This window comes from Ixodes scapularis, unplaced genomic scaffold (genome assembly GCF_016920785.2).
Source record: "Ixodes scapularis isolate PalLabHiFi unplaced genomic scaffold, ASM1692078v2 PGA_scaffold3__209_contigs__length_174095766, whole genome shotgun sequence".
NCBI lineage: Eukaryota > Metazoa > Arthropoda > Arachnida > Ixodida > Ixodidae > Ixodes > Ixodes scapularis.
Genome location: NW_024609868.1, coordinates 93,733,522 through 93,758,837, shown reverse-complemented (window position 1 = coordinate 93,758,837; position 25,316 = coordinate 93,733,522). Strand labels below are relative to the sequence as shown.

General features: G+C 47.4%; 2 protein-coding genes across 2 annotated transcripts in view; both read left to right on the top strand.

Moving 5' to 3' along the window:
• Positions 1-2,017: 2,017 nt before the first annotated feature.
• LOC120844817 lies at positions 2,018-2,833 on the top strand. Its single transcript, XM_040216772.1, has one exon. It carries the CDS (start codon positions 2,018-2,020, stop codon positions 2,831-2,833), a length of 816 nt encoding a protein of 271 aa, XP_040072706.1.
• A 16,776-nt stretch (positions 2,834-19,609) lies between these two features.
• Positions 19,610-25,316, top strand: part of LOC115313152 (2-iminobutanoate/2-iminopropanoate deaminase-like) — a 35,657-nt gene continuing 29,950 nt past the window's right edge. The window contains exons 1-2 of the mRNA XM_029972070.2: positions 19,610-19,642; positions 20,614-20,699. Coding sequence (XP_029827930.2) covers positions 19,610-19,642; positions 20,614-20,699 — 119 coding nt within the window. The remainder of the gene's footprint in view (positions 19,643-20,613; positions 20,700-25,316) is intronic.

The following is a 25,316-nucleotide window of genomic DNA, read 5'->3' as shown; positions in this document are numbered from 1 at the left end:
TGTTACATTTGACCCCAGCCACGATGTTACAGTAGTTCAACTGCCTCAAGGAAACACGCTTGAACGTTGCAGTCCAGGCACATCAAGTGAGCTAACGGGTGAAACACTCATTGCATCGTTTTGACAACGCGAGCTTTTTATTGGCACAGCTCCTGTGCATGAGACGAAGCACGGCGATAGATTTGTGAAGCTAGAAACACGAGCGAGTGCCCCAGACACCGAACTTATCGAGCACATCGAAATGGCCGTCAAAGAAATGACTCAAGATGCATCGGTCGATCAGCGGAACCAGCTTCGTCAAATTCTACTGACACATCACTCAGCCTTTGTCGATGGCGAGAATAAAATAGGGCTATGCCCCCATTCTGAACATTCAATTGATCTCAGAGACAATATACCAGTCACATCTCGCCCGTATAGACGCTCTCCTGCTGATCGCCAGTTTCTCAAAAAGGAAGTCAATGATCTACTACAAAAGGGCCTCATAAGAGAAAGTGATAACGAATACGCATCTCCAACGATTGTGGTGGATCAACCGCATCACACCATGACACCTCGACGAATGGTGCATGACTATCGTAAGCTGAACGCAAAAACGATTAACACTCCTTACCCAATGCCAATCATCGAAGATGTTCTTAGTGACGTGATGTCCGAAGAAGCGAAGTACTTTACAGTCATGGATGTAAAGTCTGCCTTTCTGACCATACGGGTTAAACAAAGCGATGTACACAAAACCGCATTTGTTACCCCCGACGGAAAATATGAGTACCTGCGAATGGCATTTGGTTTCTGCAAAGCACCACAGACGATGCAAACTGTGATGCGTCGCAGCTTCGATGGGCTGCCCCGCACCGCAACTTACATGGACGATATTGGTCAAGGGGCCTCTTCAGTCGATGAATCTCTTACTCTACTGGAGGAGGCGCTAAAGCTGTCATAACAAACGGGCTCCGTATGAACATCAGGAAAAGCCAATTCGTCTCTTCCAGAGTAATCTTTCTCGGTTACGTCATCATGAAAAAAGGGAGAGTTCCAGATTCCTCACGAGTTGCATCGATCGATAAATTTGAACCTTCGCAAAGCAAGAAAAAGCTCTACGCGTTCCTACAGTTTGAAAGTTACTTCCGAAGGTTCATTAGTAACTTCTCTCCCATCACGTCCCCTCTACGTGCCTTGCTGGCTCGTGACACTGATTTCATCTGGACTGAAATTCACGAGAAGATCGTCAATGACGTGAAGAGAACTTCTACAAGTCCTCCAATAATCGCAAACTTCAGGTACGGATGCCCAACAATAATTTATATCGACGCCAGTCAAGCTGGTCTGGGAGCGGTACTCGTCCAAGTTCAAGAAGAGAGAGAACGAGTAATCGAGTATGCAAGCCACAGTCTCAATGAGCAGGACTCGAAGCTCCATTCAAACACTCTCGAATGTTTGGCTCTCCATTGGGCCGTCACCGAAAAATTCGCCATTTTTGTTCGCGGAGGAACTCGATTCACGGTTGTCACGGACAACATGAGCCTCACGTACCTCGTAAAACAAGGTGCAATCAACCGCAGGTTCGCCAGGTGGACACTCGATTTAGCGGAATACGAATTCGATCTTGTACACCGATCTAGAAAGCTCAACGGAGCAGCAGACGCGATGTCACGACTTGACATGCCGGACAGAGACCTGGAAGGCCTCATCAACAACGAGGCGGCTGGATGCACACTCAAGTGCTTGGCGATTGTGCTGAGTCAGGACTCCCGCCTCAGGATTTTCCAGACGTCTGATCCGGAATGCCAACGACTTAAACTACTACAAAACAAATAGAACAGTCTCTTCGAAACTGACAACTGGATCCTCGTACGAAAACTGATCCGCTGTGGACGACAAATCACGCGAATCGTGGTACCTCTCGCGTTGCGCGACATTGTAATGTCTATGTGCCATGATAAGGTCGGACATATGGACACAAGAAAAACGTCAGATCAGGTTTCGAAGCGCTACTGGTGGCCGTCCGTGACCAAGGATGTCGCACGGTATGTTCGATTGTGTCAAATGTAGGCAAATAAATCGCCGCACAACTGCCAAGGAAGGATGCCTTAACCCAAGAGACATTCCCGACGAACCAAACAAAGTGATCTCGCTTGATCATTTCGGACCAATGATGGAGAAAGAAGGAAATACCCACGTTTCGGTATGTATTGTCCACGCTACACTCTACGTCGACGCATCAGCTGTCCCCAGCACGGCTTTCATCCACTACATCAACTTCCTGACGAAGAGATGGATTCCCAGGTTTGGGGTACCGGATATAATCATCCCAGACCAAGCAAGAGGATTTGTGAACCGAAACACGAAAAGAATTCATCGACGTCTTGGTGTGACACACACCACACCTTTACCATATTGGCCGGAAGCCAACGGTATTATCGAAAGAATGGTAGGAACAATCAAACAAGTCCAACGAAAACTTGTGGACAATCGTCTCGACTGGCATATCGCGGTGCAAGATGCAATAACCGCCGTTAACGTCACGAGACAGAGCTCAACGCGATACAGCCCTTTCTGGCTAATGCACGGGTATGATCCAAAACTTCCAGGCGACCTAAACATTGGAAGCGTTGATCAAGACATCACAGAAACCGAAAGGTTGCTCAACTTTGAAAGGAGTCGATGCGCTGCGAAGCAAAATTTGGAAAATAGCCAGACGCTGGCGAAAGCCCGGTGCGAAACCGACGTGAAGGCACCTTGTTTTAACGTCGGTGGCTTCGTACCTTGGACTCTCTATTTGAAGAACCGTACGAAATCACAGAATTCAAAGACAGCAATACTGTGTTGCTGAAAAGAGCCGTCCCCATAGACGGCAGATCCAACTCAAGACTAGCTAATTTAAAACAGTTACGAAGATTCGTCGCAAGAGATATCGAGCCAGTCGGGCTATCACACACTATAATAGGACACGCGCTAGCAAACCAAGTGGAAACAGAATCGCTGCAAAACACGCTCAACTTTCCAGAGGGATCTCCCGAAGGCGTTGAAGAACCAGCTGGTACAGCGCACAGCGGAGATGAATTGGACGCAGCAACTCAGAATGTAACATCAACACGTATGCCAAGGGAACGAAGGCCTCAAGCATACCTCCGAGACTATATCACAAATTGAAGTGACGTGCAGACTTGAGTTGAGGACAATTCAAACTTTAAAGTGGGGCTTGTTAGCAGTGCAAGTAAAAAAAAAGAAGGAGGGACGAAGAGGATAGGGACGCACGAGCACGGACGATACGGAACGATTTGTAACGCTTTCTGATTAAATGTTTTTTTTCTTAACTCTAACACACACAACAGAATATTTCTTAGAATTCACACAAAATTGATATATTTTTCATTTGCTTTTTCGTATGGAAGCCTATCAATAGTGGCATCGCAGATAGCAGATAAGAAATGACCAAGCCATAAATTAACAAACTGAAGAATCATTGAAGCAACAGACCTATTCCTAAATTTCCGAAGCATCAACGAGAAAGGGTGGGAATGTGGAAAAAAGAAGAAGTCTGTTAGTATCGGAATTGCTACTTTCTACGCTGCTCGAATTTTCAAATATGTTTTGTGGAAAATAAGCCACTCCCTGTCGACCACTGCCGCTCCAGAAGCTCGCGGCCACCTACTCGGTCCCTGGAACCCAATGGTAGTACCCGGAGGCTTTCTCGGACTCCACAACTTTGATATATGACTCACTTAGACAAGCCTGGAACAAGCGGTAACGCTTTGTCTCAATGCCGTAAGAAAGATGCATTGACCGTAGATAATCTGCGTCCAGGCAACCCAGTGAAACGTAGAAAAGAAAGAGAAGATGAAGACAATGAAAGCGTCTCTTCAGAATCTACGATCGTCGCCGACGATAGTGACACTGGTGACCTAATGGATGACAACGAAGATTACTTCATCCTCGTGGAACATCGCCACAAAAGAAGCACTGGCGTGCCAGTTCTCCTGACTCCAAAGGATGAGACTTGCCGCCTACAGCAACAAAACCCTTTGCACCTCAGCTGCACGATCAGCGCAGCAACAGGTGGGAAACTACTGCGCTACCATTTCACGGCACGGGGAGGTCTCCATGTGAAGGTCGCCGAACCGGAAGCAGTCAGACAATTGTTAAAAGTGAAGTATCTGTGTGGCATTGAAGTTCAAGCTTCCGTGTCCACAACATATCTACAAAATCCCGGACTCATCAAGGGTGTTCCCGAGTGGTACTCCGACGCTCAGCTGTTAGATTACCTTGCGCCAGAGGGAGCGATTGCTGTCCGACGTCTCTTTCATCAACTTGGTCAGCCTGGGGCCGCAGCTACTGCAACGGACAAAGTTCTCCTAACCTTCCGTCCAAACACTGAAAGACCAAGCCAGATAAATCTTGGCTTCACTAAACATGACGTAGTGAAGCACCTAGTGGCCCCACCACGCTGCTTCCAGCGCCAAGCCATAGGACACGTAGCAAACTACTGCAAAGGGGAAACAAATTGTAAGAAATGTGGAGGTCCCCACGACATAACATCTTGCCGCAAGCTACGTTAACTGTGAGGTTCGACTTGCAGCACTGGCACGCACTAAAGCATTCCTTTCTGGACCAAACCCACAGCAGCAGGAAGTTAATTTTTCAGCAGGTCCAGATGACTTCCCACTGCTTTTCCCGATTCAAAACGCCTCGTCAGAGACACCAACTATCTCCCAGCCTTGTAAACCAAGAAATAACTCACGGAGGAAGTCAAAGAAGCCTGGAGCAAAAAGTTACTGAGCCGCTCTTTCAGACGTACGTCCGAACGACCGCGACGTTATACCATCAAAAGAGATCATGACACCTGTAGGTCCGAGGACCTTCACCAGCGTCGGAACAAGTAATTACACTGAGGAATCAAAGGTGATTAAAGCTTCTCCGGCAAGCACAACACTTCCTGAGCGTGGGGATGCCTCTAAGAGTCCCAAGATGACAATCGTAAAATCAGTATTCGCAACTATCATGAAAGTCATGGAAGGTCTACCAGCCGGAAAGCTCAAAACGGCCCTTAAGGGCATATTGTGCCTAGAAGCCCTTCTTGCATTATAATCAAGAAAATGAATTGTCGCAACCGGCAACTTCGAGAAAATACACTTCCGACAATGTAAGACAGAAACACTGCAGGCACAGATTACAAATCAATATGACTGTTAAACAAGAATACCCAACAATACTCCAATGGAACTGCAGAGGTCTGTTTTCAAAATTCTCCGAAATCAAATTATATATCCAACTGTCGCCAATATCAGTTTCGGCTTTTTCTGAGGCTGGCCTTCGGAGTGGTTGCTCCTTATCCGGGTACAAGACTTACACGTGCCCGTCAATTTCGACTTTCGCGAATGGGAGCGCAGCCCGTTTTATACGCTGAGAGCTTCCCTAGTGTCAAATCCCAACCACCGATTTATGTACGGAGGACGCAGAATTTGTGGCAGCTAAGGTACGCATTGGAAAAAAAAAAACGGCACTTGTTGTCTCTCTATACATACGCCGCGGAAGCTACACTGACATGTTCGAACACGTCCAAAGCTGGTGTCTACAACATCGCCAAGACCTTATCATATGCGGAGACTTCAACGCGCATCATAAAATGTGGGGCAACGTACGATCAGATCGCAGAGAAAGGAAACTCGAAGAACTTTTCGATGAAGCAGGACTTGTGGTGGCAAATACGGGCAGTCCGACATACTTGCGAAAACCATCAATATTTTCAGCGATAGATATTACAGCGCATGATCCAGCCCTCAACGTTACATGGTCCACAGCACATGATACAATGGGAAGGACCATTTTCCTATTTGGATTCGGATCAGGGGTTGTTACAACACTAAAAAGAAAGTATGTCATGTTATCGACTGGGAAACGTTTCACTTCATACTTGACTCTACAAACGATGATATCATTGATGCAATCAAGGCAGCACTAAGAAACAGCACAAAAACTATTCGATTACCAGAAGACTTCCCATCCCCGGACTTACAGCTCCTGAATCTCTCCGCAGCTCGTCGCATGGGCACAGATTCGCTACCGACGACACCCAATTCTTGAGAACAAGATAAATTTCAACGGAATGTCTTCAGTCTTCAAGAGGTACTGTAGTATCGGCCAAAGGAACGCGGCCGAGCAAGCGACCCGAGCCAGCCGGTAGCAAACACGCAGTAGTCGTATTCCGTGGTTTTCTGCCTGCTCGACTCAAGCAGCGCAATCTTTTATTGGCATCATGACGTCAGCGTTTCAGCAACAAAACAAAACATACAAGAGTTGACAAGGTTGCCGAAGCGATACAACATCTCTCCCCCCTTGGAAAAAGTTAACTTCAATGCAACATCTAACTTCCACGCAATGTTAACTTCAATCAAAGTAATGTCTATTCCTTGGCGTACTCTTGAAGCCATGCTGGTTGTTGCCACTCTCGAGTTGACTTCCTCGGTAGCGGCCGGCTTTGATCTTCCCCCAGCACTTGCTCCTCTACAGGCTCTCCTTCGCTATCCAGGGGTGTCTCAAGCTGCTACACGTTTTAGCCCTCATCTGAAACTTCGGAAGCACTAAAATCTCTCGATACGTTTGTCGAGGGAGATGACATGGGCTTGACTGGACTCTGCGTATCACCTGCAGGCATCCGCGGTACACATGACAACTTTGAAGCGTTCCACGTGTGGTGATCTTCAAGAATAAAAGAACTTGGACCCTTCTGTCCCACAATTTTTAGCGGCTCATTGTAAGACAGGTCAGCTTCCTTGGCGATAGTGGATTTCTTCACTCTCACAGAGTCGCCTGGACGAAACTTTGAAGTCTCCGCACCTCTCTTTCGTTCCGTATACTCCTTGCTGTATTTCTGCTTATCTTCACTCGCTCTCGTAGTTTGGCCATCTCTGAACTGGGGTCACCAAAGAATCTTGGGCTAGGCCACCCAACGATGTCCAGCATGGTCCGTGGGGCACGACCGTGCAGCAGTACAGCCGGTGGCATACCTGTCGCTGCCTGGAGCGTACTCCGATAAACAGCAAGGTACTCCAGTACCGCAGTTTCTAGGGGACGCTGCTCCAATGATGCAAGCTGAACGAAGTCCTTCTGCACCTTATTGAAGCGCTCTATTTGCCCGTTACTCTGGGTGTAGTAAATGAAGGAACAGGAGTGCTTAATCCCTCGCTGTCGAAGGAAATCTTCGAACGTATTTGACGTCAGTTGTGGTTCATGGTCGGTCACCAGTTCGTCGGGGTATCCTTCACGGCTGAAGACCGCTGTCAGGAACTTCATCACCGTTTCCGATGTCACGTTCGAGACGAAACATACCTCTGGCCACTTTGAGTAAAAGTCTATTAATGTTATTGCAAACTTGCAACTCTCCTTGGCCCTTCCGAAGGGCCCGACGATATCCAACGCCAGCTTTTGCCAAGCACGTTCAGGCCATGGAATTGGCTGCAGGGGTGCCACTGCAGGTTTGGCGGATTTGTTGGCCGACTGACAAATACTGCAACAGTTGATTGATTGCTCCACTCGCTTATTAAGTCCCGGCCACCAATACTGGTTACGAAGTCTCTGTTTGGTACGAACAATGCCAGGATGGCCTTCATGCGCAGCTTCCAGTAGCTTGGAGGTCAGTGAGACCGGAATTACCAAGCGCTCGCCCCGCAGCAGGAGATCACCCATGACCGCAAGTTCCTCTCGGACATGGTAGAAGGGTAGAAGCTCAGAGCTGAGGTTGCGTTTCGAAGGCCACTGTGTTTTGACGAAGGACATTACCAGTTGAAGCATGGAGTCCGACTTGACCGCTTCCTGTAGTTGCTGTTTCGTCGCGCAAGAGGATACCAGAGACACAATCTCTTCTTCCTGTTCTTGAAGTCCCGGTAAAGGTAGTCGCGAAAGTGCGTCCGCTACCTTGTTTTCACTCCCTCGATGGTACAGCACGTCGAAGTTGTAATAAAGCAGGCGAGCTGACCATCTGGCAATGCGTGTCGACCGGCGACCTGTTTCTCTTGACGTCAGTAGGGTGACCAGGGCCTGGTGATCTGTACGAAGCTCAAATTTCCGTCCCCACAGAAAAACGTGCCAGTACTCGCATGCCCACACTCACGCTAGCGCTTCCTTCTCCCCAACCGAATAATTAGGTACGTTAGGCTTGCGTTAGCGTTCGGGATGCGAAGGCAACGGTGCGGAGTTCGCCTTGAAATTTTTGCTGCAACACGGCTCCCAGTCCGTGCTCGGAGTCATCCGTGGTCACTACCATGGGAAGTGAGGAGTCGAACATATGTATGGCTCTGCAGGTAGAGAGAAGTTGCTTCACCTGACGAAAGCTCTGCGCCGCCTCTTCATCCCAAGAAAAACCGACACCCTGCCGCAGCAGCTTGCGCAGAGGCTCCACAATGTCCGCATAGTGAAACAGGAATTTGGCTTAATAGCCAACGAGTCCGAGGAATGAACGTAACTCGGTGACATCGTTAGGCCGCGGTGCATTGACGATGGCGTTGACCTTCGACTGGAGAGTAGCCAACCCCCTGTGACTGACGACATGTCCCAGGACCATAAGCTCCCGGACATTGAAGACGCACTTGTTGTTAAGGCGTAGTCCTGCAGCAGCGATGCGGCTTAGGACCTCTCGAAGATTCGAGGTGAGCTCTACCTCTGACTTCCCTTAGACGGTGAGATCATCGATGTAGCAGAGTACCCCCTTGCATCCCTTTAGTAGCGCTGTCATCATCTTCTGGAACGTAGCAGGAGCAGATGCGAGGCCAAAACACACCCGCCGTAAACGAAAGAGACCCTTATGAGTAACAAAGGTCGTGAGGTCCCGGCTCTTTGGTGTCAACACCAGCTGGTGATAGGCCGACGCTAAGTCGATTTTTCAAAAGTGGGTTGCACCAGCCAGCTGGTGCAGGAGTTCCTCCGTGTGAGCTAGAGGGAAGCCATCGACAATGATGGCTTTGTTGGCTTCACGTAAGTCCACACACAGGCGGATGCGGCCGTCTTGCTTGCGAACGACAACAATTGGTGAAATCCATCCGGAAGCGTTCACGCTTTCAATGATGCCGCATTGCCCGAGACGCCGTAGTTCTGCCGACACTTGCTCTCAAAAAGCTAACGGAAGTCGGCGCAATTTCGCTGCGACTGGAGGCATGCCAGGCTTGCGCTTGCATAGTGTGCAAACCCTTTTACGAGTCCAACTTCATCCGCGAACATATGGCCGAATTCTGCACAGAATTCCATCGGCAGGCGCGCGAAAGTGGTACTCTGCTGTAAGACGTCTGCAGGCATTGTAGGGTAGACCCATGAATGCACAAGTCTAGGTTCCGAATTGCGTCCAGTCCAAGCACTGCGGTTCCTTGTCGGACAACGTAGAAAATCACGCATGTGAACCTCTGCTGATACAGGACGTTCGCGAGGAAAACAAACCTTCACTGAAATCTCGCCGCTAGAGTAGTCGAGCAGGGTTACAGACGGCGCGGTCAACGGCATAGTCGTCTGGTAGTGTATCATGTAGATATCTTCCGTGATAATAGATACCGACGATCCTGTATCTACCAAAAACTGAACTTCCACGCCTTCGACTTGAACTTTGACGGAAATGCGGCGGCACGCGTCGCTCGTCGCTACGTGTAGGAGCGTCGTGCGCGCCTCTCCCTGATCTCGAACTTGCTTGACGCTCTGTTCGTCCTACTTTCTTGCACTTCGAACAGCGTTTATCTCTGGCCTTGGCCTTGCAACTCGTAGAATTGGCCATATGTTGAGCAGACCCGCAGCGATAGCATCGAAGCTCCTTCGCGTCCCGCGCCGGAGCAGAGCGTGACGCAGCAGAGTCCCGTGTTCTCGTCGCGTTCATACTCGATTTCCGTATCTGCTTCACTCCTTCCGAAGCTGAAAATTCTTGCAAACTTTACATCGTTTCTTCGTGCTGGCTCGCTATCGCAATTGCCCTTTCCAAGTTCAGTCCTGCGCCTTCGAACAACAAACGTTCACGCAGCTTGTCCGACGCTACTCCTGAAACGAGCTGGTCTCGAACCGCAACTTCAGGGGAACCATCCTATTCGCACGTTCTTGCAAGTTCTCGTAAGCAGGAAATGTAGGCTTCAGTAGACTCACCTGGGTTCTGCAGTCGTTTCTTGAACCGGTGACGTTCGACGAGGACGTTCGTCGCCGTGGAGAACAGGCGGTCACATGTAGCCAGCGCGACTTGAAACGTATCGTCCGCGGGCGGCAATTTCCCCCCGGTGGGCGTCTCCTTGCTGCTGTCTCCAGATGCGGCGACCGCAGTCTGTACAGGCAGTACAGGTGTAGTTGAAGGAGCAGGGGCGTTGCTGAACTGACGTTGCCCTTCCACGCCGAGCGAATGCAGAATGGCTTTACGTCTCTGCAAAGCGAGGTCACTTGCACCCGCTGCTTCCAAGTAGGTGAAAAAGAGGCTCTTCCACTGATTCCATGGAATAGGCGGCTGCCCGGGCGTTTGTAGGAACGGCGGAGGCGGCGTAAGTCCCGCGAAACTCATTGCTTTTCCTCGTCGCCACTTTGTAGTATCGGCCAGAGGAAGGCGGCCAAGCAAGCGACCCGAGCCAGCTGGTAGCAAACACGCAGTAGTCGTATTCTGTGGTTCTCTGCCTGCTCAACTCAAGCAGCGCAATCTTTTATTGGCATCATGACGTCAGCGTTTCAGCAACAAAATAGAACATACAAGAGTTGACAAGGTTGCCGACGCGATACAACAGGTACGCCAACCAGCTTCTCAGAAGCCAATGGATAAAATTTTGTGAAGAATCGAATTCACGAGCCTCTTTTGGCAAAGTCTGCAGGGAGATTCGCTGCCTGAGCGTTAACAGACGTCCGGTTCGATCCTTCGATACATTAGCGCTTGCTCAACAAACAAACGTACCTGACATAGCCGAAGAATTTGCCATTTCCTACTCTAACCAGGCTGGTACATTGCTACGGCCAGCTCCAGTAAACCGCAAGGCAATTAAGTCTCTTGAATCACCCGTTCACAGAAAATAAGCTGACAATGGCTTTACGGAAATGCCGTCGCTACAGCGCCACTGGTCCGGACGGAATCTCCTACCAAGCCTTGCAAAACCTTCCTCCCTGTGGATTTTCCTCCCTGCTTCGCTTGTTTAACAAAGTTTGTGAATCTGGAAGAGTGCCGGATGAGTGGAAACTTTCAACGACTGTTCCTGTACAGAAACCTGGAAAACCACCAGAGCTTCCTATTTCGTACAGACCAGTAGCACTGATTTCATGCGTCGCAAAGCTGATGGAACGGTTAATTCAAAGTCGACTAGCTTGGTTCCCGGAACGTCAGAAGTTACTGCCAGACGAAATGACAGGGTTTCGTCCAAAACTTAGCGCATCAGATAGTCTACTGGATTTTGTCAGCAGTGTTGAGCATGCAGAAATGACAGGAAACACAACACTTGCTGTTTTCTTCGACGTTGAAAAGGCTTTTGATACTGTCAGCATCCCATCTGTCCTTCAAGAACTCACGAGAATTGGCATCACTGGGCGTGTACAGATATATTTGTATGCCTTTATGAGCGACCGATGTTTCCAAGTACGCCTTCGGAACACCCTAAATGTCACACATCATCGAAATATTGGACTTCCCCAAGGTTGCGTCCTCAGCCCCATATTGTTCAACATCGCAATGGCAGGCTTTCCTCCAGCTATTAATAGAACGTCTCCTTATACATTGTGCTCTGTCTCTGCAAATGATATCTGTCTGTGAACGAGTGCAACAAGACGGGACACGTTAAGGAATGCTATGCAGCCTTCAATTGAAACAGTTATAGACTATTTGGATGCAGTAGAGCTCAACGTTTCAAAAAAGTAAACTGCGTATATGCTTTTACCGCACCCGAAGAGACGCTCATGCCCTAATATTAAACTAAATATTAGTAAGAGCGAAATTCAACTCGTCAGAGTGTACAAGTTCCTCGGTGTTACCTTCGACCCAAGATTAAAAGGAAAAAAGCAAGCTGACAGGACAGTTGAAGCATCAACTAAATTTGTAAATTCCATCCGGCGCATTGGCGGACTAAGATGGGGAAACGCTTCAAGATCAATGCTTGGGCTACAGACTTTACTTGTTGTGAGCCGTATGATATATGCTCTACCTTTCATTCATCTCTCTGACACACAAAAAAACTCGATTAGAACGTATCCACCACCGAGGACTACGAACCACCTAAGGCGTTCCGGGAGCAGCACCTCATGAGTACGTTAATGCAGAGAGCTCATCTCTAGAACTTAACCTAAGAGCGACACAATCGGTACTTGCTCAACTTGTACGTCTTCATCAAACCAGAAGTGGAGTGACGCTGCTAAAAAAAACTAGAAATAAGACGTTCCAATTTCACCCTACATTTACAAGAGCTATACAACGTTGGATCATCGCTCTAGAAATCTCGTCCCCTAACCTGCGCTGAAGAACCGCGATGGCGCGAACCATCAGTGATGTGCGATCTTCATCTCCCGGGAGTGTATAGGAAGAGGAATCTACCAGGAATTGGTACTGGGGCAAATTGCTGAGCAGGTCCTTTTCTCAAAATACCCAGGAGCTCTACAGGTATATACCGATGGCTCCGTTTACTTTGAAACGTGCAGCGCTACCGCGGCCTTTGTTATACCAAAGGAGAACATGAGATGGAGCGGCCGTTTTCATACGATGGTCAGCTTAACTACATTACCTCGCATACCCCACAAACTGTAGTGCTGGTCACCGATTCAAGAGCGGGCCTTCAACACCTAGCTAATCCTGACCCCATGGACGAGAAGACGGCCACCATACAAGTTACGTTAAAGCAGTTACACAATTCTGGATTCAACATTGCATTGTAATTGGTGTCTTCACATGTGGGATTGTTTGGTAATTCCGAAGCCGATAAACTCGCAGGAGCGGCACATGGGCTGCCGCGCACTATTCCCAGTCCAACGGTTTTCAAGGCGACGCGAAAGTTCATCAAAAGTTACGCAAATGAACTTTCTGCGAACACATACTCCAAACATGAGCCATGCGTCACAAAGGGTCTCACAAGAAAGAAGAGCACACTCCTCCGAAGAATACGCAGCAGAAGTGCATTTACAAATGCGTTTCTTTTTAAAATATCTGCAAAGAAAGCTTCCAGTGTCCGAACTGCAACGATGAAGAAAACATTTGCCACATCCTTTTCAACTGCGAAGAATATAGCAATCCACGTCACCGGTTCGTCACTGAGCTCGGCAGAATTGGACTTCATGATCTAGACGACGAGGACATCATCTATCCAAGTGGTTCAGCCCGTCGCCGTCAAATAATTCAACACCCGTTACCGAACTTCTTCGACGAATCCGGTGTCGCAGATCGCCTGTGAAATAACTCGACATTAACTCTCAGTGCATTCACATCTTTATTTGATTTTCTCTATTTTCCTTCCCCCTTTCCTTTATCCCCCTTTCTTTTTTTCTCTCTACTTTCTTTCATGGAGAACCAGTTCAGCATTCCCGCTAGAACAACCTCCCCTACTCCTCTCACGTCACCTCTCTCTCTCTCTCTCTCGCTCTGTGAATGTGGGTATACACGCCGCACGTGCTGGTCTCTGCAGCAGTAACTATTTTAAAGCAAAAGCATAAAACAAATGGCATCTTGCACGCGCGTTCGTCAACGCCATATTTTGGTTATTTATTTAGAGTCTTTTACGCAGAAAAGGCGAGCGCATGCGGCGCGTAGACCTATATTCTCAGCATCCTTGTTGATGGCTGGGTAATTTAGCAATAGCTCTATAAGGCGTTTCATGTTATGTCAATCCACCATTTTGTTGTTACATGTTCCGCGGTGAAACTTATAGACCCCACTGCTCTACGTATTTGATGTTGTCAAATCAATCTTCCAAACTTTACCTTTGGCACGCGCCAGGCGGCTCCTAACAACAAAATGGTGGACATAATGACGTCAATGAAAACACACAATTGGCTGATTGCAAAAACTCGAAGAGTCTAAGCCGACTGAATTGAATAATAAAAAATGTATACCAAGCATCCAGCTCCTTCGCCGCGCGCATTCAACAATGCTTTACTGCGGAGCCTCAATCACAAAGAAATAAAAATTGTTTCACTTTACGTGCGAGCAAGGCAGAAAGCTACAAGCGCGAGCATGTTGCCCTGAATAATGCTTGCTGTACTTAATCGCGCGTGCTTGAGGTGAACACTGGAAGCCTGGAGCTCGCTCTTGTAGCTTCAGCTGCGGCAACTCTGAAAGTGCAGGGCATCGTTTTGCACAGAACGCTAATTTAGCTTATTCTTTTCCCTAGATCTCACTTAGAGAGCTGCATGTACAAAAAGTAATTTGTTGTATGGAAGTTCAGACGGCTGGAATTTTGTCTGCCGCAAGGCGCGTCTAATGTGTCTATACTCTATAGCAGCGATTTTGAACTCATTCGAGTCCAAGGGGAAGATCGCCCACCACCGAAAGGTCGAGGGCCAACGGGGGGGGGGGGGGGGGGGGTAATATTTTGTTATTTTGAGACAAAAACTAAAGACGAAGGAAGCAGAAGTGGTGTATCGCGTTGCAAAGCAGCCGAATGTCCCAGCGACACCCTAGTGATTGGAGCCTTATGCTTTCTGCTTTTTGTAAGCTCACCGTTTTGCCATCCTTAGGTTTCATTTGCATATTGACTACATTGGACCCACCCTGATGTAATAAAATTTAAAACACCAACGTACTGGCGGCTTTCAATAGAACGAAGCAAGCACATCTTCGTTGCCATGTCGCACAGGCTCGACAGGCAAACACAATATCTCTTCACACGGCAGTCGTTTCTTTCCTGACGATTTTCATAGCAGCATGAGAAGAAAATACCCGTATTTTAAAGGTATTTTCTGACGGCCAGATGCCCAAGCCCATAGCTTTATCTTTGGGAGTTTCTCCTGCTGAGCGAGGGTTTGTGCAGCCGAGATGCCTTTTTGAGCAAAGAGCTCGCACTTGTAGCCTAGTGGTGGTACTGCCGTTAGGGTTGATTCACATAACAAAGGCTGAGGAGAAACCCGGCGCCGGCGTTCCGCATTCTAACGCGTTCGAAGAAGCGCTGTGGAGGCAAAGGTTTTCGGTCTACCCACTATTCCTTCCAACCACAGCTCCCCGCGCGTTTTGCCTCCTCCTCTCCCTCAGTTTCTCGGCGCATACGACCGCAAACGGAGTATGTAGGCGGAAAGAAACTGAGGGAGAGGAGGAGAGGAGTACAAGCGGGGACGTCAAAGCGGCAAGCGCTGGTTGGTAGGGTAATAGGTAGCCGCAAAGGCCAGCTGCCTCTTTCTGTACCCACTGTACGAACGGGTTCGAACGTCGAACGCCGGCGTCCGGCGTTCGAATGCGAGACACTGCTCGAGGAGCGGACGACGCTCTTGTTCGCTCTGATTGGAGGGAGACATTCGGTAGAGACAAGGGCATCTAGCCTTTTTGTCTGCCAACTAATCATTCCAGCGGAAAACAAACAGCGCAAGGACAAGGACAGAGTAGAAGGCGGTAGACACACACAGCGCTGTCTACCGCCTTCTACTCTGTCCTTGTCCTTGCGCTGTTTGTTTTCCGCTAATATGAATGACCAAATAGCCCAATCGTCAACACTACTAATCATTCCAATCAGAGCTAGGCGCTCTGATGGCCCCGCGTACTCTCGTCTCCTCCTCTCCCTCGTTTTATTTTTTTTTTCTTTTTTAGTAAAGGAAGAAAAGGCAGCACGATAGCCACAAACACGGCATTATACAGCGCTCGTCCTGTTTGCCTCTCCGTCTTCGTATTTGTCTTTATTGTGCGCTTTCACTACTTTCAACACGGCATTATACGTTTTAATTCATTATAAGTTAGGGTTGTCGGGTGCCGTCATAGTAACGTCACGATAATTCCCTCGCTTCTTATAGACCCTTTTTTCCAAGGGCACCGCCACCTTGAATTGTCGTCACTTCCAGTATGGGCGAAAACATTGTTTTGCCGTCGCCACGCCAGTAGAAGACACTTAGGATATAAGCGTAACCGCCAAACATTATCGTTTTGCCTCCCCCTTATTTTTTTACTAGTTACAGGTTGAAACGCTTTAGTATTTTTTCGTCGCCCATACGGGATACGCATATTAGGTGGCTGGGGACGAGAGTACACACAAAAGGTCTATAGCGATCAGGGATCGAACGTTCAGGAAACTATACTTCCAGGTCGCCAACGCAATGTCGCTTTTACTGGTGGAAGAAATTGAAGAAAGGTGTATACCACTAACCAGCGGTGGATGCAGATTGTGGCGGCCGGGAACAGGAGATTCCTGCGTACCTCTTCGACGAGCGTCACCGAGAACGGATACTCGAAATAAAGCGAAAGCATCGAGCTCGTTTGGTAGAGAAATCCCGTCATGCAGCCCAGCCATATGAACACCCGGACCCACACGAGTTTCGACATTCTTTCGACTTGGCGTCTACCCGATGACTGCTCGAACTGCCTGGGACACCCTCACTCTAAAAAAAGCCTGTGCGTCTGCTTTACCGCACAACACTCGGAGAGCGAATCACTGCAACTTACGGAGACAGCTCAGCGAATGACGATGCCGAAACATATGTTTAGTCCAAAAAATGCAGACTGAGTTGTGACATTAAGCAATGCAAAACGCCACGCTTGCATGGCTTAATGCCACAACTCAGACTGTGTTTTTGGTCTAAGCATATGTTTCGGCATCGTCATTGGCTGAGCTACTTCCGTAAGTTGCGGTGATTGGCTCTCCAAGTTATTGGCTTTCCAAGTGAAAGCAGACGCACGGGCTTTTTTTAAAGCCTCTGAAGTGTTTGGTATAACGACAAGCCGCCGTAACTTTGATTCGATCCCAGTTGGTTCAACGTCGATACGTTTTGAGTTCATTGAATCATGCCAAGGGCACCAGTCCTCCCCTCTGACCATGTCCTCTTCTTTCAAAACAACGATGATTTGTTTTCTACACGACATACAGTATTGGCATTATCCCCAGTCGGATGGAATGAAAAAATTATAGATCAGCCGAAACAGATGATGGTTCGTAGTTTCTCGGTCTAATGGCCTACGACTTGTTGAATTTAAGGCGGTTTGATCACATGTTCCCGAAGGAAGGCCTGTGTAGCTTCCATAACGTGAACGCAATCTTTGAGATTGATTGTGGCCGCAACGGCTCAATCCACATGTCGTGCGCTGGAACGAGGGCAAGGTGCAGTTACCTAAATCGGACGCTTGTCCATTCGAAGCTTCCCGGTCGCCTGTGTTCAGTGCCCGTGTATTTTTCGGAATTCAACGACTAAACAAAAGTTTTATGCACTGAGCGACCAAATAATAAATCTCGGCGTTCTAATCAACCCCTGTGGTGATTGATTTTATTTTCAGACAGCAAAGCTAGAGTACACTTACGTTGCATTTCCGCTGATTTCAAAACTGAAATGACTGATTTTGTGGATCGTAATATATTGATTCGCCGTTTGGTCTGCCCATAAACAATAATAAAGTAAAACGCGAACGATTGGCGTATTTATTCATCCGCAGTTGTGGCTACTGAATAATTTGCAATACGGATAGAATGTGCACAAAAGTCTTCTTCAAAGCTGATGTTTCATCGGAACTTGATCACAATATTCCCATTAAAAACCTGTCCTGTCTAAATCTAGTATATAAATGCAGATTTTTTTTTTTTTTTTTTACACGGAAACTATTCAAAGCGAAAAAAAAACTGGAAATGCAGAAGCTAAAGAAATTATTCCTGGAGAATATTGCCTCGTGCGTGGCCGAGTGAGCATCACAATATTCTGCAGGTAGAGTGGGCTGGAGCCGGACATGTGGTCATTGCCTGGTTTGATCATCGAAGGAGCATGAGCCGGTGAAACAATCAGGTCGAAAAACCGTCAGTGCAGTGATGCTGTCTCCAGAGCCACTCTGACCACGCGTTAGTGTTGCGCCAGCAGGGCGTAGGCACCAGCCGAAAAAATGAAAGAGCTCGCATAAGATCCGAGCCCATACTATTCCCACTCCATTTCGGGAAAAATGCATCAAATTCCATTCCCATTACAAGAAAAAAGATTGAGCTGCCATCTTGACCCCTCGAGCCTGGGAGTTTCGGTACTCTGGGAACATTCAGTGACTCTAGCAGTTGCCATATAAAGCAACTTTCATGTTTCAACTCATCGCTAAAGGGTGGCGCTATTGTCGTATTTAGCTCGGTCTCGGTGGACGCCAGCGGTCCAGGTTTCAAGGGGGAGTTTCCCAACTGAATGTTTTATTAACACTGGCTGAGGCGTACATACGGTCTTGCTTGACTATCAGACGATCTACAAACACCAGCAGCAAGATGGCGGCGCCCAGAGACCGTACTCGCAAACGTCTATACACCGACACGAGGCTCTGACGTCATGCCGCTCCGGTGGCGCTGCCGTCGGCGAGGCTCATGTGCAGGCGCTTTATTTCACACGAACCTGGAATCTGCGCACGCGCAACGCACACTTTTGCTGTGGGCTAAAACGGACTTGTTTGTAAAGGACGTGTTCTTCATATATGGAAGGGTGACAGTCATTTTGGGAGCAACTCAATTGTCACTATATTAGCAGCGTGACGTCGCGCAACCGCAAAGGACGTGTCGCTTCCGCGATAACGAAGAGGAAACAATTGGTGCATTAGTTATCAACGCGTTCTTTGAAGGCAGCACCTCCACCATTCCTTCGGCGTCTAACGTTAGAACGAAGCGACAAACTCGCGAAAACTGCCTGTCTCAAACCCCTTGCCTTTTTCTCAGATTGTATAAATTGCTGTTGTTGCTGTTTTTATTTTTTTTTTTTGCCTTTTATAGTGCTTCTTGATAAAGTTGCAATTGCTCAAGTAACTATAAAAAATATTCAACAAAGAAAGTTTCATGAATAGTCTAGGTTTCACGACGTTTAACGCCTCATGCATCCAGTGTCCTCCAAACTCGAGTAAAACCAAGTGAAGATGCATCTATGTACACGTCTTCATGTATATATATATATATATATATATATATATATATATATATATTCATTAAAAGCAAACAACCCATAAAATACTAAATAGAATCCGATAATGCTACAAGCTGTACATGTTCCTCGCACCAACAGTTGTTTTGCAGAACCCAGGGATCCTGAGTTCAATCCCCACCCCTGCCCGTTTTCATCTGGATGAGCATCGTACCGGGGTGCGGTCGTGTATCACTATTGCGTGGTGCAGGTTAAAGACCCCAGGCTAGTGGTTGTACTGCACTGGCTAAATTGCTCATCTACAGCTGAGACAGCAGGCGCTTGTGGGGCTGACTAACTTCCGGCTGTATAAACATACGCCCAATACAATGATGTATTAGCACCAACGGTCGCCGGGTTCAACTACCTCTGCCCAACGAACGGGAAAAGATGTGTGTAGAGCTTAAAGCAGGGCTAAAAGTTTCCAAAACCTCAAACTAAAAAAAAAAAATTAGGAAAGAGGCGTGCATGAGAGCAAAAAATGTACAAAACACAAATTGGGAATAACACGCAAGCAAGCGGCTGCTAATTCATCTAGTCTCGTGAAAGGCGCATAAACCGCCCTTCTGCGCTTCCACGTTGACACCGATCTGCAATGCACCCTTTGCCTTTTCCGCTTTTGCTGATGGTAAGCCTGTCTTTCTCTCGGCCTCTTCAGAAACTCTGCAGACTAGCAAGCAGGCGGGCGGCAAATATGGTTACTTATAGAAATGTTATTCGATGAGAGGTATAGGGATCTCTGATATTTCCCGACTGAAGCACTTTCTCGACACAGTATTCTTCATGACTGTGCATGACTGCGATGACTGTACTCCATATTTCTCTGATACTAGAATACTGGGCGGGCACAACAACAGATTTGGGAGAGAAATCATTGAATAATTTGCAATGGGGACTGCAAACAACATTTCTGCACCTTCATTATCATTTACAAAGACAGAGATCGAATTCCTAACACCAGAGATGACCAGATTACTGACACCTTGTCGTGACGCTAGAGCTTTTTAAAATTTTATATTTATAGCACATTTCCCTTTGGGAGTGTAAACAACAATATTTCTGCACCTTCATTATCATTGACAATGACAAAGGTCGAATTCTAAGTAATCGGAGATAACTAGATTTGTGATACCTCGTCGTGACGCCAGCGCTTTTTAAACTTTTATATTTACAGTAAATTCCCTTTCCTTTATAACAATTATCTCTTTTCCCTCTTTGAGAACGTTGAGACCTTTGGGGGGGGGGGGGGGGGGGGGTTTATCGTTGTGCCATTCTATTTTTTTTGCTAAATGAAAGATGTCCTGCTTCTGTCCTCGTCCTCGCTGTTTTATACTTTCAAGTTTTGTATCTATTAACCAACACGCTCGTTTTCAATTGTAAAGTATTCTTCACTCGTGAGATCTGACGTTTACAACAAATTCTTGTGTCAGGAACATGTCTGAATTTATGAAGTTGTTGAAGATGTGACTAAAACGAACTTTGCTCCAATGGGAATGTATACCGTGTCGTTGTTATCACCTCTTTTTTTTTATCTAGCAATTCTTATAACATTTCAATCCCTGCAAGCTATTTTTGCTTTTAAGTTTTCAATGTTTACAGTTTGGTGTAGGTGTGCTCCTCGGCATAGCGGCAGACACAACCCGACAGGCGATCGCTAATCAGGTGCCTCCAAAAGGTCCCTACAGGTAAGAAAAAACCACACTGTAACAAAAACAAAGAAAACAGATCAAAAATGCCACACAACAGACGCTTTTCAAAACCCCATCAAGCAACATTGGCGGTCGCCATTCCTTGGACTCGGAGCGTGTGATTGGATCCGAGTCATTGCCGACCGTTGACGAAGCTCTCGTGTCCAATAGATTCTCACAGTGCATTCCCAAGCAATGGCGAACTCGGATAGCTGGCGACGGAGTCGCTAAGAGGGCGCGCCCTTTTGAAAAAGGTGTTTTAGGTTTCCTTGAACGAATTTGACATAAAACCCCTAATAGATCTTTATTCGGATAAAGACGACACCAAGCGGTAACAGCTCGAAGGAGGGATAGGCGTGCGGAAGGAGTGATTGCGTTACCTCTCCGGCCTCCTTCGCAAGTCGCGTAGGAGGCCGGATAGGTAACACAACTCCCCTTCCAGGCGCCAAACGTAGTTCGAGATTTTGCCGCTGCGCGAGGAGGGCCTGCTTACGCGCATAACTCTTTTGTTGAAAAAAAAAATGCATATTAGTGTTGTGTATATATTTTTGTTAAAGACGTTTGGGAAACATGATGTGACACCAAGCAACCGAGTTTGTTTTCTTGTGGACCAAGTTTTGATGGTAACCTTTCTCTGCATCAGATTTTGTAACTTCACGCCCACAGCGGTATTCTTATTTATAAACCTTTACAGCCTGTAAACTGTAGTCTCCCCGAACAGTCAGACAGGGCCCGCCAAGGAACTTGCGAGTGTTTCGTATTTTTTAACTTGCAAATCGGCGGTGCTAGCAGATATGATTTATATATTTGTTCTACAGACCGTCCTCACATAGTGTAAGTGGAGTTTAAACAGGCGTGGGACGTAAAATAATACAAAACATAGGATCAAGCGCAGCAACTCATCCGGGTCGTATAAGTTCAGTTTTTATTGGCCAGAAAAAAAAGTAAAGTATAATCCAAACTAAACACACACTTGCGCTGGGCAATTTAAAAGAATCCAAGCAGTGCAAGTTCTTCTTTAAGGCCTATTACTATAGAACAGAACAAACATCATCTGTTTTACAGATATTCAATATAGCAGCTGCAATTTCATGCGGAAATTGGTTTCAGAAACGTGTTCTCAGAACCATTCGGATTGTTTTGACTAGATATAAATCGGACCGTTTGAAACGAAATAATTTGGAAACAATATTTTTTAGCAATATTAGAATTTTCCACCATTCGGGACTTTCGAAAATCTTACATTTCATCTACATTCATCTCAGTTCGTCGGCGATTCATAGTAAACTGATTAGATTTGTTTATTTTCATAGCTTTGCACAGGTACTTTTTAGCTTAGGGCAGCTAAAAAGTACCTGTGAAATGGCATATTAGAGTGTCATAACTAGGGTTTCGTGTTTTAGATATTTACTTTTCTTTGTATTGGTGCTTATTGTTTTCACTTTGAAGCGGTGTTTTTTAGTATCTAATTTTGATGCCGGGAAGAAATCGGTGTTTGTAGCGTTTGCGTTGTAAAGCGACTGTATAATTACTGGAGAAAATACCATAATTTATAAGCTATAAAGTATATTATTGTTATGAGAGTGAATTTAAAGAGGAAGAAGATCAGCGTACGAAGCAAGAGATGGACTAAAAAAGAAGAAGAAGAAGACGCGATGAACGGGGATCTCCGAACATTGGATGTTTTAGCAGTGCCTTGAACTTAACATCTGGCGTCCGGAGTGGGGTAATGGAAACTCGCAACACCGCCCAGTCTAACCAGGTCTAAAGGCGATCAGTGCGCTACAAGCATCGTTGGCCAGCTTGCAAGAAGAACAGGGCCAACACCGGGAGGAAGACAGGGAAGCTCTTGCGGAGCTCCGTCGCGAGGTTGCCGCGCAGCTCCAGCACCATCCTGGTTCTGGGTCATCACCTCTGTCTACGGAACCTGGAGGCCTACTACAAGCGCCACCGCAGTCTGGTGAGGCCACTTGAGCAGGAACATCGTCCGCACTGAGAGCGAGGCGTCATTGACCATGGAAGCACCAAGAGCTCCGGGAAATGGGGCACGAGATCAAATGCTTCCTTCGGAGGGGGCGAATGTACGGCACCAGGCACGAGCTTTAGCCTTTATTAGACAGTTTTAGTATAGCGTTGCTGGATCTTACGTACGCAATACGCAATAGTATAGCGTACGCTAAAAATGACCTGCTCGGACCGAATTTAGTTGTGCGTTACGTTTTCGAGCGAACACCGCGCATGATCTTGGTTAAATTTGTTAGAGCCGTAGAATTCCGCGTGCTTATAGCGAAACCATGCTCCTGGAAAGAAATATTGAAAAAGAAAAAGTGTCCAATCATTTTATTTCAGATTAAACCAAGCCACAGCTGCCTCTTCAAGCGCGCTTTTCTGCGGGGTACAGAGGCTACGAGTATATACGAGTGCGTAGCCAATTTCAATCATGGAGCCTCCGTCAGTCGTCCTGTGGAAACAGCACCTTTTATCAATGCTATCGCAGAATGAAATTCATGACCCTGATGTCCAGTGCATAGCGAGAACTTCAGCGATTTGTTTTAGAGTCGTTTGTCCGTCGGCGATGAACTGTGGGAATAGGCTTAGTGTTGAGCAGATCGCAGCGTCGACGCACACTGCGAGCGGCGAACATTTCCACTGTGCACTCCTTCAGCTGCAGGGCGATCTGATTCGACCGCGGTAGGCCCCCGAAAGAATCGCCAAGATGAACACCACGCAATGTCACGTAACACAGAACTTGGAAAACACCACGTCGCCCTTGCTGCGCCAGTCGAAGCAACCGCCATCTTGAAACTGGCGCTCTCGTTGGGTACGAGATATCTCGAGAGCGTTCCGCAAGGCCCGCTAGCCAGCAACGCAAAATCTCCAGCGTTGCGTGCGTACGCAATACGCCAGCCCTTCTATTGCGTTCTGCGCATGCGCACTCACGACCCGCAATCTCCTTGCGTACGCAAAGCTATAGTGTACGGTCCACTAAAACTGTCTATTATTGTGAAGCTCGACACATATGATGGGCGAAGCTCCTGGAGAGCCTTTCTTGTGGAGTTCGATCTAGTCGTTGACCTGAATGGATTGACCACCTCGTCACGAGGAGCTTTCTTGGCATCCACACTCCGAGGAGCAACTTTAGATCTGCTTCAAAATCTTCCTTCTCGCGCACAGCAAGAGTGCAAGGCCCTGGTTAAAACTCTGGGGGGACGCTTCGGCGAAAAACATCTCGGTCGACTTCAATAGGCCACACTTCGATCTCGCATTCAGAGAAAAGACGAGTCTGTCAAAACTCACCAGTTACACTGAAAGGCTTTCACGTCTCGCGTGTACGACGGCTGTACAACCAACTTCCGCACTAGACTCCGTGGCTGTGTGACACTTTCTGGACATCATTAAAAACTTTGAGGTAAAACAGTTCGTCCGCTTATTGTCATCAGCTTGCATGCGTGATGCTGTGGCACGAGCCATGAAAGTGGAAGCAGCGAGGAAAGCCGTGAGAGCCACTTGGCGGGCCACAAGGTCGGTTGCGTTCCAGCCACGCCTGTCGTTGGCGTCATCGCCAGTTCAACTTGCAAAATCGATCGGCAAGCCTCCCAAGAACCAACAGGGATAGTGCAACCACCCCAAAGACCACCTCCTGCATGCTGGCACTGTGGCCGAAGAGGTCAAGTCCAAAGGTATTGCAGCCGGCGTGATACTAGAGGGAGTGACAATTCCCCACAGGAAAACTAATTACAGCCGAGCTTGCCGGCCAAACCTCGGCTGAAAATTAAGAGAGAGAGCCGGTTCCAGCGTTTGAGATACAGACGTTACATGCACATAAAGACGGCTTTTCGTGGATGGAGAGGTACAAGGCGTCTCATGTAGAATGCTGATTGACACTGGTGCCAACGGTGTCTCCGTTAGGCAGGATGTGTCTAAAACAATAAAAAAACCATGACATCGTATATACGTCTTTCCGGGTGTTCGCTGCGCACCGTCAAGGGAAAAACGGCATTAATGATGGAGTCCTGCGAATTTAAATTTCTTTTCGGCATTCAAGCAAGTCACTTATGTTGCCAATATATTTGAGGAATGCATTCTAGAACTTGATTTTCTAAAAGCTAATGGTTGTTCGTTAGATCTCGAATACCACATGTGGAATCTAAGTGACGAATACCTTATCTTGATCAACCAGAGGGCAACTTTGGATTACAGAGGTGGATTTCTGCTATGTTCCATGTCCACCCTGGCTTCCCCACAGAGTGAGACCTTCGTCTGAACAACATACGGGAATAACTTCTCGGACGGCATTGCTGTTGCTGAAGGAGATGTCATGTGCAATACTGTTCCTGAGGTTATGATTGCAAACACACTCGTAGGTTTCAACAAGGAATATGTCCCCATCCGTGTCTCCAATATAACGGTGAAGCAATTCACTTCAGGAAGGGCTGTCGAATTACCAGGTGGTTTCGTGCAGTCAGTCTCACTCCTCCATGAAAAGATCTATCCCGCCTTGCACAAGAAGCGTTGCCAATGTCCTTGTTGGAACTAGCAGACCGCTCCAAAGATTACCTTGACCAAGCAGAACAAGCAACTCTACTCAGTTCAGTTCAGAAAATGTTTAATGCC

Excerpts from the sequence above, each read along its gene's own strand:
- LOC120844817 (XM_040216772.1), top strand. The coding sequence starts at position 2,018 with ATGTCGCACGGTATGTTCGATTGTGTCAAATGTAGGCAAATAAATCGC.